The sequence below is a fragment of the Diabrotica undecimpunctata genome, chromosome 1 (genome assembly GCF_040954645.1).
Source record: "Diabrotica undecimpunctata isolate CICGRU chromosome 1, icDiaUnde3, whole genome shotgun sequence".
NCBI lineage: Eukaryota > Metazoa > Arthropoda > Insecta > Coleoptera > Chrysomelidae > Diabrotica > Diabrotica undecimpunctata.
In genome coordinates, this window is record NC_092803.1 from 121800383 (window position 1) to 121818386 (window position 18004).

General features: G+C 29.9%; 1 protein-coding gene across 2 annotated transcripts in view; it reads right to left on the reverse strand.

Moving 5' to 3' along the window:
- Positions 1–483: 483 nt before the first annotated feature.
- The window catches only part of LOC140431298 (UDP-glucosyltransferase 2-like), a 144992-nt gene continuing 127471 nt past the window's right edge, over positions 484–18004 (reverse strand). For both annotated transcript variants that reach the window (XM_072519238.1, XM_072519233.1), the window contains exons 5-6: positions 4253–4472; positions 484–935 (exon numbers count right to left, since the gene is read on the reverse strand). In XM_072519238.1, the coding sequence (XP_072375339.1) occupies positions 656–935; positions 4253–4472 (500 nt within the window). In that variant the 3' untranslated portion in view covers positions 484–655. The remainder of the gene's footprint in view (positions 936–4252; positions 4473–18004) is intronic.

Sequence of the window (18004 nt, forward strand, 5' to 3'; positions counted from 1 at the left end):
ACAATGGGAAATATTATAGTATAAGGAATTTCCGAAAATAAAACAAACCAGAGATATCGTTTTTGTAACATCTGATAAGAAAGAGAAAGAAAAAGGAAGAACAAAATGCTTCACAATCTCGTGTTTCCCTTTCAAAGTATCTCTCGTCTTTCAATATTGTAATTTTCTCTTTATTAATAATCAGTCCACGTATTTTAGCTTTTCAGAACTAAGACATCTGCTTATGCGAGGGGTTGCTTTGTGTTTTCTTAGATTGTCAGTTAATTGTAATTTTAGGAATTTTTTTCTAAATATTGTCTCCAGTAAGAAATTAAAAAGAACTTTGAAATAATACCATCGTTCTGTTGAGGTTATAGAACCTAAACGTTTTCTTACAACCACTTTAGGTTGCTCGTTACAATAATTTTTAATTACAAATTATTTAACAAAATATTCGTGAACTAGTAGTATATCTATTATCTAAAAAAAATATCAATATTATCTTTATTTTTTTTATTTACATATACATATTATCATGCATAAGAACACAAAAATCGAAAACTTCATAACAGTAACAACTTGTAAGAATAAATTAAATATATACTTATTAGTATAAATGCTCAGACTGTAAACCCAACTGTGAACTTAATTTGGCTTACGTTCTTTCTTAGATTCTTTATTCATCTTTTAGTTTTTTAGTGTTTTTACAAAGACAGTATTTTATCAAACTCAAACACTTTAGCATCAAGCATAAAATAACAATAATAACACTCGCTAAAAATAAATAGATATCTAGAGAGGATGTTATAAAATAAGACATATGTCTAGAGGCTGGATCCAAAATGTGAGTTCCATTATTCCTGATTGCAAACTCCACCCAAAACACTGCCCGTTCTAGTGGAGTTTGTGGTTGATCTTTTATAATTTGTGATAGTTTCTTCGCATTCTGAAGATATCTAAAATAGTATAATAATATTTATAAATGTGTTTAATGAATTAAAAAATTGATGTCTTATAAATTAGATAAAATGCATTTCAAATTAATACAATTTGGGGCATGAGATTACGAAGACGTTACAAAAGATTCAAGAACGGTTATATTGGGTAAACTGCAAAGAACATGAAAAAGATGCCAAAATTGTAAATTCTGTGCAGCAAGCCATATTTCAGTTAGAAAAAATAGAGCACTTTTGAAACAATATAATGTTGGCAGTCCAATGAAAAGAGTAGCCATTGATATTGCAAAGCCGTTCTAAAACGGATTCTGGAAATAAGTGTAACCTAGTGGTAAAGAATTAATTTTATAAAACGGACTGAGGTATATGCAATCTCAAATCAGGAGGCTTGTACGATATTCTGATATTGTTGATATTATGGTTATAATTTTTTTTAACCATTTTGTCGTTCCTTTAGAAATCAACTAGACCAAGGCAGACATTTTTAATCGACCCTTTTAAAAAACTTCTTTCAATTAATTGATGTCAATAAGATCAGAACGACGTCTCTGCATCCTTAGTCAGAAGGAATTATCGAGAGAATGAATCGAGCAAACATCTTTCCAAAGTTGTATATGAAAATCTAAGAGATTGGGACCAGTGCATTCATTTGTTCCTGATGACCTATCGATAGTATTTAAATGAAACCAATGTCTAGACCTACGCTTTCAATAAAATATCAATATAATTATCGATTCACGAATGAAACCTTCAAAGTAGATGATCTGGTCTGGCTATATAATCCACAACGACGTTGGGGTCGTTTCCCTAAACTTCATATAATAAAAAAGTTGATATGAAATTAAAAAGAAGATTTTATTTTCCTTCCTCTAGTGCTACAACCCCCTGTGGGTTTTCGGCCTGTTCAATAATTGCACTCCATTCCGTCTGTTATTGGCGAGTGTTCTCCAATTATAAACTTTCATAAACCTTAGCATATTCTCGACACTTCCTAATCAACGCTTTCTAGTACGGTCTCGTGGCCTATTTTCAACTGGCCTTATTTCAGTGATATTTTTTGTATTTCTTTCATTGCTCAAGTGACCAAGCCAATCAATTCTATGAGATTTAACAAATTTTATTATATCGGTGTACTTAATTCACTCGATCAATGAAAAGAGAATCGAAAAAGAGGATTAATGATGTAATTTACCTAATTAAAAAACTGCCAACAGGCAAACCAAATTTGTCCACATAAATAGTCTTGTTTCATTTATCGGTTCAAATGATATAGAATTATATAGAAAAGGCAAGAACTCTGCAGCATCAAAACCCGTATAATTGCTGATCGATTTTTAATAAATTTATCTTAAATTATGTAGACAGAAGAAAAAATATGCAGTTTCGGTATGACCATCTAAGTATCAATAAAAAGATCGTTTAACGGTTCTGTAAGATGTCTTCACAACTCATTATGTCACTCAAGGCCTCAACATAACCAAAGGAATTTCTTCAGTATCTAACAAAAAGTCCTTTCGTTTGGACGTGTTGGTAAAGAGCTGCATTTAGAAGAGGTCCGCTGATCAATGCTTCACCTGGTGACTAAAAGAACATATCGCGCACATTTGCAGCTTTGAGACAAATTGTGTGTCCATATAACGTAAGTAAATTAGTTTTAGTAAAGCTAGGCAATGGTTTAGAAAACCTAGATTGGAAGATTGGAAGAACTTATCAATTGTTGCTTTAATCCGAAGATATCCTGTCCTTTAAGAATAATTCATTTAAAATTCTTTGTCCGACGATTGTACAGAGCTTTTGGTTTCACCTTCGAGAAAATGTGCACTGAAATTGTAATCAGGACGGTCAGAGTTAAGAAGGGGCAGTATGACGAAATATGCTGACTATGTGGATGAATTCTGACTAATCCGTAAACATCGAGATTGTTGAGTAGTTTTCTATCTGAGTCAGTTTTATAGTTAAGGTATGTCTTATTGCCACTCTGTGATTGATTTCTTCGGCTCAGCCTCCTGTTATTAAATGAGAGATGATCTATTGACCACTTAAAAATAAGCAATATTTCTGTTATACGAACTGCGGCCTATTTTTAAATTAGGGTTTTTTTGTTTAGTACAAAACCATATGCCTGTTCATTGTGTCCAGCTTATTCATGGTTTGGACCAATTCCTTTGCTTAATAGGAGGTTAGGATATCGTCCGTATTTCTAAGGTTAGTGATTCTTAGTGCACCTATTATAATAAAATAGAATAATAATTATTATTACATGTTTTATCCATCCATCCAATACGTTTTTTATAGTATATTCTCCATATGTTTTTTATAATAAATTAAATTGAATGAGTAGTAAAATCCAGCCTTGTCTTATACCACTTATACCAGATTCTGGTTTAGATGGTTTTGGAAGAACGTTGTTCAAGTTTTTAACAACGGTTCAAAACTGTTTTTAAAAACAGTTTCCAAACAGTCCAAAAAGTTTTTAAGTAAAAGAATTAGATGTTTTTAAATCAACGTATTTTCCTAGATTTTAACATTAAATGTCAAAAATGTTAGTTTTAATTTTCTGCATTATTTATCGGACATTTAAAATTTACCTATTCGTTTCTTTTTCAGGTTGATCTCGGTTTGGTCATCAGATATCAAGGCCAGCAAGAAAGGTTTTAATTGGTCGCATACAATATGAAATCAACTAATATCCAGATCATCTAGAGATTCCAGAATAAAGTGTTCAGGAACATAAATGATGCTCCTTGGTACATCAGAATTGTCGACCTCCACAAGGACGCTGAGAATGAAGATGTAGATAATGTTATGAAGAAGATGGCAGGCAGTCACGAACAACGGCTCCATAGTCATGTAAACATCGAGGCCATCCAGCTACTCGATAATACTGGGTTAAAAAGAATACGCAAACGAAGAAAATCATTTGAGTTAGTGTAAAGTGTGATTTAGTGTAAAAGCAGAGCATAGGGCTGTGTTGTGTGTTAGCATAGTCGTTAGATAAAATAAGAGAACACCGTAGGATTATGCTCTTAGAATTTATGTATGATATAGTAATTGAAGTCAAAGAATAGATAATTGGTCACCAAATTTCAGTGGTATTAACACAGTTCAGGTGTTTATTAATAATAAAAAATTACCATTTACCATATTACAAAATCATGACACCTAACATATAGATTTAATGAGTTTTAAGTAATAAAGCCTTAGATATTTTAGGATAGAAACAAAGTTAATAATATATTGTAAAAAAATTTAACGTCAGTCATTCAATTTAAATATTTACGTACTTCTTATTTTAAACTTTTTTAATTTTTACTTACTTAGGATTATGAAGGATTTCGTTAAATTTATCCAATAAGCTGTTTGCAGTCATTGTCACAAAATCTACTCGAACAGCAATTCCCTTGCTTTCCATTACGTTAATATTTAGGTATTGGTCAGCAAGAAATGGTATTCCTACTACTGGGACGCCATGATACGCTGCTTCTGCTGTACTTAAAGCCCCACCGTGACTAACAAATAACTTTAAATTGGGGTGTGCTAAAACAAACATATATATGTATATACATATACATATACATATACATATACATATACATATACATATACATATACATATACATATACATATACATATACATATACATATACATATACATATACATATACATATACATATACATATACATATACATATACATATACATATACATATACATATACATATACATATACATATACATATACATATACATATACATATACATATACATATACATATACATATACATATAATATACATATACATATACATATACATATACATATACATATACATATACATATACATATACATATACATATACATATACATATACATATACATATACATATACATATACATATACATATACATATACATATACATATACATATACATTTACATATACATATACATATACATATACATATACATATACATATACATATACATATACATATACATATACATATACATATACATATACATATACATATACATATACATATACATATACATATACATATACATATACATATACATATACATATACATATACATATACATATACATATACATATACATATACATATACATATACATATACATATACATATACATATACATATACATATACATATACATATACATATACATATACATATACACTTGAGTGCAAAAAAATCGACTCAAAATTATTTTGCGAAAGTACATCTCCTGTTTCAATCTAAAAGGTGTTAATTTAATAATATTTATTGTACAATTATTATCTTCATTATTGAGTTTGAAAAAAATTTTGGTTTTTGGTAAATCGGGTGACGTATTAGAAATAAATAATGCAACACGTAGAGAGGAGGTCAGAATTTGACTCATTGAAATCGACACGCACCGACTTAACGCGTTCGGTTAACATCGTAGGCATCAATTTCCATAGCGATGCACTAAAACATAAGTCAATTAAGTTCGCAACTGCATAACGAATGGATACCACATCTGTCAAAGTAGCTCAAGCAGTAGCATTATTCAGAGAAGACCTGAGCCAAAGGGCCGTGGTAAATCGATTAAATTTAAGCCAATCTGCTGTGTTCCGAGTATATCGTCGGTACCAAGATACTGTTGATTATGTCCGCCGACAAGGAGGAGGTCGTAAACGAACAACAACGGAGATAGATGATCGATTTCTTGTATCTAAATCTCTGAGAAATCGACATTTGATTGGTGCTAATCTCAAAGAAGAGCTTAGAGAGGTTCGAGGTGTGGTTACCAGCGTTTGGACAGTCAGAAGGAGACTGAAAGCAGCCAACCTGACACCAAAAAGGGCAGCTATGAGTTCCAAGCTAACTGCAGCCCAGAAGTAAAGGCGACTAGAATTTGCTCGCGAACATCTAGATTGGGACGACTATCAATGGAGTCAGGTATTATTCTCCGACGAAAGCAGGATCTGCCTACATGGCAACGAAAAGAGGCGTCGAGTCTATAGAAGGCCAGGAGAACGATTTGCTCAATGTTGTATACGAGAAATTGTATCATATGGAGGCCGTTCTTGTATATTTTGGGCAGGCATTTCCATGGATGGGAAAACTGAGTTGGTTTTCGTGCCTAGGGAGGTCGTGGTGAAGGTTTAACGGCGGATCGTTACATCAGAGATATTTTGGAGGAAATGTGGTTCCATACGTGGGATTTATTGGTGATGCCTTTATTTCATTGCATGATAATGCACAATGTCATACCGCACGAGTCACCACCACCTATCTGACTGAGATCGGTAAATTGGAAGCAATGCCTCAAGAATTTATTAGAAAAGTCATCCGATCCATGGGAAATCGACTGGAAAGTGTAATTATTAATAGGGGTGGTAATATCAGATATTAAAAAATAAAAAAATTCATTTCGTAATTGATGATTTCTCTGTTCATTACGTCTTTCTTGGGATAGTTCCACTGATGAATATTTGAGAAACTCTGTTCGTATAGCATATTGTTTTTATAATGCGTCTTCCAAATAATGAAGTAGCGGTTTTTGTAAGTTCAATAATAAAGTTACTGTTTGCACATTACATCTTGTTATTTTCATACTTCTTACATTAAAATAGAAGGTGTAATCTAAAATATCGCTTTTGAGTCGATTGTTTTGCACTCAAGTGTATAAATATATATATATATATATATATATATATATATATATATATATATATACATATATATATATATATATATATATATATATATGATATATATATATACATATATATATATATATATATATATAATATATATATATACATATATATATATATATATATCTTTTACATATATATATATATATATATATATATATATATATATATATATATATATTGTTATGATATGTAAAATCAAGAAAATATTGGTTTGGTTAAAATATTTCAAAGTTCAAAAACATTAAAATAATTCAGATAAGTAGGATAATATCCAACAAACATTTCGGAGAAGGAAAGTTATTAAATCTTTGAATTACCTGTACCAAACAAAATGTAAGCTTTGCATCAATCATTTCTTTGTTATACTTCAGTTGACCCGCATAAGTTTAAGTGAAACAAAAGACAAATTGAAACGGGTTTTTACAAATACATTAGTGTAGTGATTAAAGACAATAGAGGATTATAGAAAGAGGTTTTTGTTAGTTTTTAAGATTTATAGAAAAATAGTATTTGTAAATAAGTTTTAGGAAATTTATAATTATAGGTAAAAATTTGTTTGTTATCGAAATGAAGAAATGGGGGAATTGTGACGAGTTGTGATTGGCGGAGATTGAAAAAGGTGGGATAAGTGTGTGGGAGAAAGTTTAGCGAGATTGAGGAGAGAAAAAAGATATAGTTAGTTGGTTTCCAAGTCTTCAAGAAAAGAACAGTGTTTGTTCTCCGTCGGTTCCCGAAATGTAGCAAGCAGTAGTGTTGAATGTTAGTGAGTTTTTGTGGAGTTAGTGTATCTGACAGAAGCGGAAACAACAAAATATTGTAAGTCATATTTCTCTACTTATATTCCAAGAGTCACTGTTCAGGCCAACGAGAGATTCAGTTTATCGTAAAGAGAAGATATTCCAAGAGTCAATTTTTCACTCGGGCCAACGAGAGATTCAGTTTATCGAGAGGAGAAAGGCTATCATAATTTGAATGATTTGTGCTTTTGAAGGAGATCATTAAAGACGATATACTTGCAACAATCTGTTGTACGATTGCTGATTACATAGGGAGCGGTTGAGAGGAGATAATATAGTCTACAAGGAACAAGGATTTGGACCACTCATCATCAGAGAGAGATATTTTGTTTCTGCAGTTTTTTTCTTTTATTGATAACACAATTTTTACACGTAATTTAGAAAGGATATAAATATTTTGATTAGGAGAGTTAGAATAGTTTGGATTTTGAGTTTTCAATTAATATTGTTTGTACCATTAATTTTGATTGTTCACGTACGGAGAACAAAATTTTGAGAATCCTTATATGAGATTTGTTTATTGAAAACTTTTGAGTGTGAATTATTTCATTATTTTTATTTCAATATATAGTGTTAGATCATATGTGTTTTTTATTATTCCGGTATTCTCTGGACCTTACCTTTCACATGTAATAGCATAGATATTGAAGCACGAATTTAACCCTGAGATAAAAGAATTAAAAATTGTGATAGAGTCATAATCATATCATTTAAATAATTTTAATTAATCAAAAATTAATTAGCTAATTATAGCTTGGCGCACCAAGACTTTAAATATCACAATAACTGGCTTCCAAAACGTGGGGCTTGAAAATATCGCAGCTTTACATTTGAAGGAAGGGAAAGAGATCTGGAATAAGTACAGGTGATCCAGAGATAAAAACATATAACATTGAGGGAATTTGAATTTGAAAGTATTTTGACAATTTTTCCAGGGAATATAAATTTGATTTATTGTTTGATCGTAGTTAGTGGATATTTACTGCTATTGAATTATTTGATTTTATTTTCTTTACCAATCGTACATTTGATATTTATTTTGAATTATTTGAATTTTACTGATTGCATATTTGATATTTGTCGTGAAAATTTAATACATTTGGGGAGAAATACTGTCGTGTTCTGAAACATATAGAGTGTTGTAAAATTTCACATTTGGCGGGGACAAAAACAATAACAAAAAGTAACAACATGTCTGTCACAAGGAGACAAAGTAAAATGCAGGAAAGGAAGGAGGACAACAGAGAAGATGAAACAATTTTGGAAGAAGTATCGGATAATGAAGGAAATGTGACAATAGTTGAGGAGAGAAAAGAACTATCAGGAATAGATAAAATATTACAACTAATGCAACTCCAGTCACAAACAATGGCAGAAACAAAACAAACAATAGAACAAAAATTAGAAGAAAATGATAGAAAAATGGAAAAGCGTTTTGACAAATATGAAAATGAGGTAAAAGTCTGTTTAGAAAAAGTCAGAGAAGAAACAGAGAGGAAACTAGAGATGCAGAGAGAAGAAATAGAAACTAAAATGAAAGATATTAAGACTGTACAGAAAAAAGAATTAGAACAGTTAGAAGAAAAATTTGAAATGGCGCTACAAGAAGACAGGAAGGAAATAGAAAGAAGATTAAAGCAAAATGAAAAACAAATGGCAGAAATTGAACTAAGAGGGGTAGAGAGAAAAGAAGTTATCATCCATGGAACAAGCGAGTCGAAAATACAATTTGGCGGGGATATTCGGAAAACACACCCAGTACCGTTTGTTAAAAATTTGAAAACCAAATTACAACATATTAGATATTTTGACGATTGCAAAGAAACAATTAGAAACCATTTGAAAGAAGGAGCAGCGTTATGGTACGAAAGCAAGGAAGATGAGTTTGAAAATTGGACAGATTTTGAAAATAAATTTCTCAACTATTTCTGGGGGAAAAATAAACAGAGAGAAATCAACCAAGAGCTACAGAATGGAAAATATCACGAAAAAATGGGAATATCTGAAGAAAGATATGCTTTGCAGATATATAACAATTCAAAATATCTAGAATACAAATATTCTACCGAACAGCTGGTAGAAATGATCAGCAGACATTTTGAGGAAACGTTGGAAGATCACGTGATTTTGAGAAACTATCAAGATATTGATAGTTTGTGCCAATTCCTTCAATTAAAAGAAGCGAAAAGAAAAGAAATGAGAAATAGAAGACAACATGACCAATATAATGGAGCGGAAAGAAGATATTCATCAAATTATGACCAGAGAAACCGACATACCAGATCAACAAACGAATATAGGCCGAGAAATTACAATAATTACAATAGACAACAAAATTACGATAACAGGAATGACACACAACAGAGAACATATGAAAATCACAACAGGAATAGAGATGCACAAAATCCTCCGAATAGGAATACTAACGAACAAAGGGACGATAGAAATAACCAGAGCTTCCAACAACAAAATAGAAGGGAGATGAATCATGTAGCAACAGGAAACGACAGACAAATTTCTAATTCTAATCTAATATTTTTAGATGCATTTATAAAACATAAAGCGATTAAAATTGTGATTGATTCTGGATCGGAGATATCGCTAATCAATAAAAAAACTAGTAAAAGAATTAAATTTGGACAGATTTGTGTATAAGATTCCTAGGGTTGATTTAGTGGGTGCAAACAATAAAAATTTGACGACAGTAAACGAAGGCTTGGGAGTACAGATAAGAGTGGGAAACAAATTCCATATTATGAAATGTGTGGTGATTGAAGATTTAAATCATGATATGATAGCGGGAATTGATGAATTGAGGAAAAAAGATATCACCATCAATTTTTCGGAAAATAAACTGGAAATCAGAGCAGAACCAGACAACACAGGAGAAGAAAAGCAAACAGATAGGAAAACAAATTCTGGAAGGATCAATGCACAGGAAAAACGCGAAGAAATCGATATGACTGTAGAGGATAAACCGAAAGTACAAGAACAAGATCTAACAGAAAAGAAAAAGAGAAGGAAGAAAAAGAAGAAGAGTTCGAAAAGAAAGCAGGAAAATAAGATGGAGACCAGAGAAAAACAGGAAATAGAAGGTACAGAAGAATTGTTGGCAACCGACGATAAAACAGAATGGAAGCAGGAAGAAAAAAAAGGTATCATCAGAGAAGTGAAAGGAATAGAAACATGGTGCTCGGAATACCAAAGGGAATTAGAGGATAAAAAGAAAACAGAAGAAAAAATGGCACTGATGGACGAGAATCCAGAATTTTGTGAAGAAGTATTATGGACAGTGAACACATGTGAACAAAAGGTGGATGAAAGAAAAATAAATTGTGAAAAAAACATGGAGAAGGAAATAGAGAAGATTTTAGGAAACCATGGAGATTTTGTTAATAAAGTAAATCAAGTGGTTAAAAATTATGAACTTTCTTTTAAGGGAAAATACTTGGAAAAATTTAAAACGAAAATATATCCAATCCCGTATAAAGACAGGAAATATACGGGGTATTTGAACATTCACGACATTTGTCAGTATCATAAGTAGATTTTAATAACATAGTGAAATAATTTGATCCTAGAAAACTTTTGTCATTTTAAAATTTAACAAAGAGTTTTCGGCAGATCAAATGGCGGGGATTTGTTATGATATGTAAAATCAAGAAAATATTGGTTTGGTTAAAATATTTCAAAGTTCAAAAACATTAAAATAATTCAGATAAGTAGGATAATATCCAACAAACATTTCGGAGAAGAAAAGTTATTAAATCTTTGAATTACCTGTACCAAACAAAATGTAAGCTTTGCATCAATCATTTCTTTGTTATACTTCAGTTGACCCGCATAAGTTTAAGTGAAACAAAAGACAAATTGAAACGGGTTTTTACAAATACATTAGTGTAGTGATTAAAGACAATAGAGGATTATAGAAAGAGGTTTTTGTTAGTTTTTAAGATTTATAGAAAAATAGTATTTGTAAATAAGTTTTAGGAAATTTATAATTATAGGTAAAAATTTGTTTGTTATCGAAATGAAGAAATGGGGGAATTGTGACGAGTTGTGATTGGCGGAGATTGAAAAAGGTGGGATAAGTGTGTGGGAGAAAGTTTAGCGAGATTGAGGAGAGAAAAAAGATATAGTTAGTTGGTTTCCAAGTCTTCAAGAAAAGAACAGTGTTTGTTCTCCGTCGGTTCCCGAAATGTAGCAAGCAGTAGTGTTGAATGTTAGTGAGTTTTTGTGGAGTTAGTGTATCTGACAGAAGCGGAAACAACAAAATATTGTAAGTCATATTTCTCTACTTATATTCCAAGAGTCACTGTTCAGGCCAACGAGAGATTCAGTTTATCGTAAAGAGAAGATATTCCAAGAGTCAATTTTTCACTCGGGCCAACGAGAGATTCAGTTTATCGAGAGGAGAAAGGCTATCATAATTTGAATGATTTGTGCTTTTGAAGGAGATCATTAAAGACGATATACTTGCAACAATCTGTTGTACGATTGCTGATTACATAGGGAGCGGTTGAGAGGAGATAATATAGTCTACAAGAAACAAGGATTTGGACCACTCATCATCAGAGAGAGATATTTTGTTTCTGCAGTTTTTTTCTTTTATTGATAACACAATTTTTACACGTAATTTAGAAAGGATATAAATATTTTGATTAGGAGAGTTAGAATAGTTTGGATTTTGAGTTTTCAATTAATATTGTTTGTACCATTAATTTTGATTGTTCACGTACGGAGAACAAAATTTTGAGAATCCTTATATGAGATTTGTTTATTGAAAACTTTTGAGTGTGAATTATTTCATTATTTTTGTTTCAATATATAGTGTTAGATCATATGTGTTTTTTATTATTCCGGTATTCTCTGGACCTTACCTTTCACATGTAATAGCATAGATATTGAAGCACGAATTTAACCCTGAGATAAAAGAATTAAAAATTGTGATAGAGTCATAATCATATCATTTAAATAATTTTAATTAATCAAAAATTAATTAGCTAATTATAGCTTGGCGCACCAAGACTTTAAATATCACAATAATATATATATATATATATATATATATATATATATATATATATATATATATATATATATATATATATATATATATATTATACTGAGGTGCAACAAATTCGATCCACGCCTATTTTATAAAGAAGAAGACGCATTTTTGTAGATGCCACTTAGATATTGGGCATAGAATTAAGGAGGAACAGTAAATGTAAATAAGTAACAAAATTTATGCAAAAAAATTTTTTATTTATAAAAACATATGGCTTTATTCGAAAATTGAAAAAATGAAAAGTAGCTTTGTTGATAAAAAAAAAGTTGATAATAAAATAATGTTACCGTCATTTTTTATGAATACTTGGTATTTTCTCCTCGGACCCTTACAACAGACTGCATAAGTCTTGGCACTGTGGTAACTATTGAACATATTGAACATGAAGTTGGTCAACTTCATGCCATATTGTCTGAAGCCCCCACTAAGCTCAGGTAAGTTGTTTGGGCAGGGTAGCGGAACCTTATTTCGTCTTTCCAGTCTGTCCCATAGCTGTTAGATTGGACTGAGGTCGGGGTTAAACGCTGACCAGTTCATACGGACAATGCTGACTTCTTGTAGGTATTTATTGACAATTCTAGCACGGTGAGGATGCGCGTTATCGTCCATAAAAATAAAATTAGGCAAAAGGTACCACATGCTCATCTAAAATAGTTATTATATACCTTGTTCCTATTATAGAACCCCTAACCACAAGAACTAAATCAGTACGGGCATCGGAACTAATACCAGCCTAAACCATAACTCGTCCTCTTTTATAGGTTATTCTGTCGACAATAATAAATTGGGCAAATCGTTCTCCATGCCTAGTTTAGATTCTTTTGCAACCATCTGGCGACCTCATGTAAAAACTGGACTCATCTGAGAACGAAACATTACTCCATTCTGCCTAATTCCATAATTCGTGTTCAATTGCAAAAGCAAGTCAAGCTCACTTCATAAAGTTGTCGACAAACTATCCACCTACTTACATTCATATTTCTGCTAGCGTTTAGGCGAGTTGCCAGCCCAATGAACGTAAGATGTCTCTTTCTTCAACAAAAAGAAACCAAGAATCGGTTATCGCGTATAAATGTCTTGATCATCTAGTGTTGTTGCCATTTTGATTAAACCACTGAATAACTCTTTAAAAACACAACGAGTTACACCTAGCACCTGGGCGGCATATTATTGGTTATAGTATTTTCATATAAAAATGCGTGCATGTCACAATTTATATGAAGTGACGTCACTTATATTTAAAATTTCCAGAACGTCAACGTTAGAGTTCAAATTTTCCTAACACAGCTAATAATACGAAACCCATAAGGAGCTGCTCGATCTTTCATAGGCGTCAACATGGTATAATAATCAGAAAAATGTAATCATCATTATATTGGTAATTTTAGAATTATATTGATTAAATAACCTTAATATAACCTAATAACCTAATAAATTAATTTTAATTAAATATATTAGACAATTGTATGCAACTGATATGGGAATACTTAAAAATTTTTGACAGTTCAGCGTGTGGTAAAATTGTTTAATGCGTTGCCGCTTTTTAGTAAGTTTGTTTATGTTTTGATTTCTTACACAATTTGATCATAATATATTATATATTAATAAATCCTATTTTTAAATACATATTAAATTTAAATTAATAGCGTTAAAAACTAATTATTTTTGTGTATTGTGATTGTGCTATGCCAAAACAACTAAATAATCTGTAAAAAGCTGATAAGCTTTCATATAACATAGATTATTTTGAACAAGAAATAATTGCAAGACGTTTTTATTATTAATGCTCTAAAAATGGTAAGTTTAAAATTTAGAATATATAATTTTGTATTAAAATGTTTTCTTATGTATTTTAGTGTGCAGTAATGTTAAAACTAAGTGTATTTACTGTTAATATAATACATAATTTGACAAATAGTTGACATTTAAAAATTCCTCACTTACTAACTATTCTGATGTTTTGGCAACACTGTGGGGTTCTGACGTCGTAAATCTTGAATGACGTGCACGCATTTTTATACGAAAAATACTATATAGCCATCTTGGCTTTTGAAGCGTTTTAATCCCCATATTGTTCTGGTTGTTAAAATCAGTACGATAACCTAATGATTTCTTGTCGATCTAGACCGACCTAGAATATATCTAGAATAAGTCTAGTATACAGAAAAGTTTACATTAAAAGTTCTTTAGATGTGTTCTAGGTCGGTTACATCTACTAGAATTCGTCTAACGTAATTAAAATCTTTTGTTTTTTTTTAGTCTTTAGTTTATACACCGTCCTTTCGCCCTCCCTGGTATCAAAATTTATCGTATAGGTTTTTAAAGGCTTCTTCTTTAGCTTACGGTACCCTTTCCACTTAAATTGGATTTCATTTTATCTTTATTAATGTTAGTCATATTTCCTTAAGTTCTATTTGAACTTGGTTTCATGATCCTATCAATTTTTTATCTGATCCAACTAATTTTATTTAAATAACCAAAATTAACATATAGTTTTAGATTGTTTTGTTGATTCAATCAATTGTCATCTACAGTCAGTCATTAAATTTTTAAAATAATAAACTTTTTGGATATAATCCAAATAAATATAAAAGTATGATCTAGTGCACTTCTGACCTAACATCATGTTTTTTTACTTATATATATATATATATATATATATATATATATATATATATATATATATATATGTATATATATATATATATATATATGTATATATATATATATATATATATATATATATATATATATATATATATATATTGTTATGATGTGTTTTTTGATTGAATGATGAGCAATGAGTATTTTTAATAATATAATATATAGGGTTTTTATCGCGGTTCTCAAAGAATTAGCTTGTAAGTACTTTTTTAAATTATCTTTATTATAACTATTATGAAACACACATATATATCTAACCTAGTCAATGTAAATTTAAAATAAACTATCTTTAAATTGATATTCTTATAAAACTAATTAAATTCTATAGACAATCTAAAATTTAAACAAAACTATCTTCAAAATCGAAATTGTTATGACACTAACTAAATTATATTAACAAAATTTTGTACCTTTCTTTCACTGAATGCCTAAATGAACTATTTTCCACTAAGTATATAGATTCTAATCACCACTGAATGTCTTCGTACTTCAGTTATCCTTGTTTTTTTGTGAAATTACTTTTTTCAATTATCAGCTTCTACCAATTTAAGATATATTTTTCTTCACCAGCATCTATACACCACCAACCAAACCAGCAAACAGCATTTATATTTATTCTTCTTTTCAATATACCAATATCCAATTATTATAAGTTGATTTATACTAATCTCCAACCATAATATAATTTAATTTCTTCCAATATACCTTTTTTTTATTTTCAATAATTATTTGTGTATAATTATAAATGTGCATTAAATTATATGCATAATTTTTAATCTTCATTTAACTCACTATATTAAACTATTGGACTATTTGTACTTGATTCACTGACTCTAACTAACTTTCATAATAAACTGCTTGACTTCTGACTAAAAAACTTAAAAACTGCCATCTTGAATCCAAATCACGGGTATTTATATGTTTTTGGATTTCTAGAACCATCTCGTAAGATATCATGTTCTATTCAGTTCTATTTAATACATGTCTGAATTTTCTGGAACAAACCATTTCGCAAACATGGCCATCTCCGGAGATCCAGAGAATTCCATTCTTTTCTATTAATAATTTTGTTTACATTTAGGCTTTTCAGATCAGAATATATAATTAAATTAGTAACTAACACTCTAATTTAATAAAATACACATTTCAAACAATATATTATATAACCCCACTTTTATTCGTAATTATGATTCTTAATTTGACACTTGGAGTATGTATAGTTGGTTGCCTAGGCACATGGCTCACTTAAATCTATTTACAACATTAAAATTACTAAATACAACTTTTTACAATTATTATATGCTAATTTATTAAAAATGCCCTCACATAAATATATTTTTATTAAATTCTCTAGTATATAACTTATTTAAAACAACCAAATATCTAATATTATGTAGTATATAACTTATAAATTATTTTCTATAAACCCTAATTGTCACAATACCCCAAAAATAATATTTAAAATAAATAATTTACTTATTATTTTTTTAAATATTAATTTTCTCATACCTTATTAAATTTAATAAATCAAAATTTTTTTTATTTAAAATGTGTTAAATACATCCCTGTTCGCTGTCTATGTCAAATCACAACAGAGAACAACGGATCACAGTTCGGCTATTCTATGGTCAAACTGTCATGTCAAATAAAGTTTGTGTGTTGTTTTATTATGTTTACATTTTACAATGGATGTTAAGATACAAATCTAGGAATTATTTCCATTCAACAGGCTTTCATCCATATAAATTGGTAAGTTTTATACTTTATTATATTAGAAAGACATTTATAAAATCAATTTTGTATCTAACCCCAAATTATGATTTTTAGGGTACAAAATAATTTCCATATATACAAAATTCAACAAGTATGATGTCAAATTGATTCAAAATAATGAAATCTACCATCTACCATTTAACAAATCAAGTCTATTGAATAAAATGGATATATCAGTAAGTTATTAGTGTTATTATATTTGTGTTAAAGGTATAGAGATCATTATTCAATCTCTTCATGATATTGAAAAATGTCGTTGATATGAAATATGCCTCTTAGTCTGTTCTCTGCATCTATTAACACATAACTATTTAGTCCATTCTGATTTTCAATTGTATATGGACCTTCAAACATTGGTTGTAATTTCTTACAACGGTTTTCTTTAACATTACTTTTTCTAAGTGAACGAATTAACACTAGGTCTCCTTTTTGAAATGTGATTGGTTTTTTTATATTTCGATTTTGTCTTCTGATATATTTTTCAGCTTTCCTCCTAATTCGGTTATTCACTTTCTGCATTACTTATTCTAACATATCCTGATTATATTCACTAATCCACTTTCTGTTTCCTATATGGCCAAACATTAAATATTCTGGTACTTCCTCTGTATTCAAATTATGTGTATTATTTAAAAAATACTCTACTTGTGGTATATGTTGCTGCCAAGTTTCGTGTTGATTTTGACACAGTATCCTTAAATATTTTATAACTTCTTTAATATATCTTTCTGCAGGATTTGCCTGAGGATGTCTGATACTTGTAAAATGAATGTTGATTCCCTTTTTCTCACAAAATGTCCGAAATTTTTGGTTGTTAAAATATGTAGCATTATCTATTATGCAATTTCTAAATGGTCCTATTTCTTCGAAAAATTGATTAATATATAATTTTAATGTTTTAACATTTGTTCTAGAGCAGGGATATAGTTTAATAAATTTTGTATATAAATCAACTATCACTAGTATATGCTTTTTTCCTGTTGGACTGAGAACTAAATTTGAAATAAAATCCATGGAAACTGTATTTAGTTTTTCATATACAACATT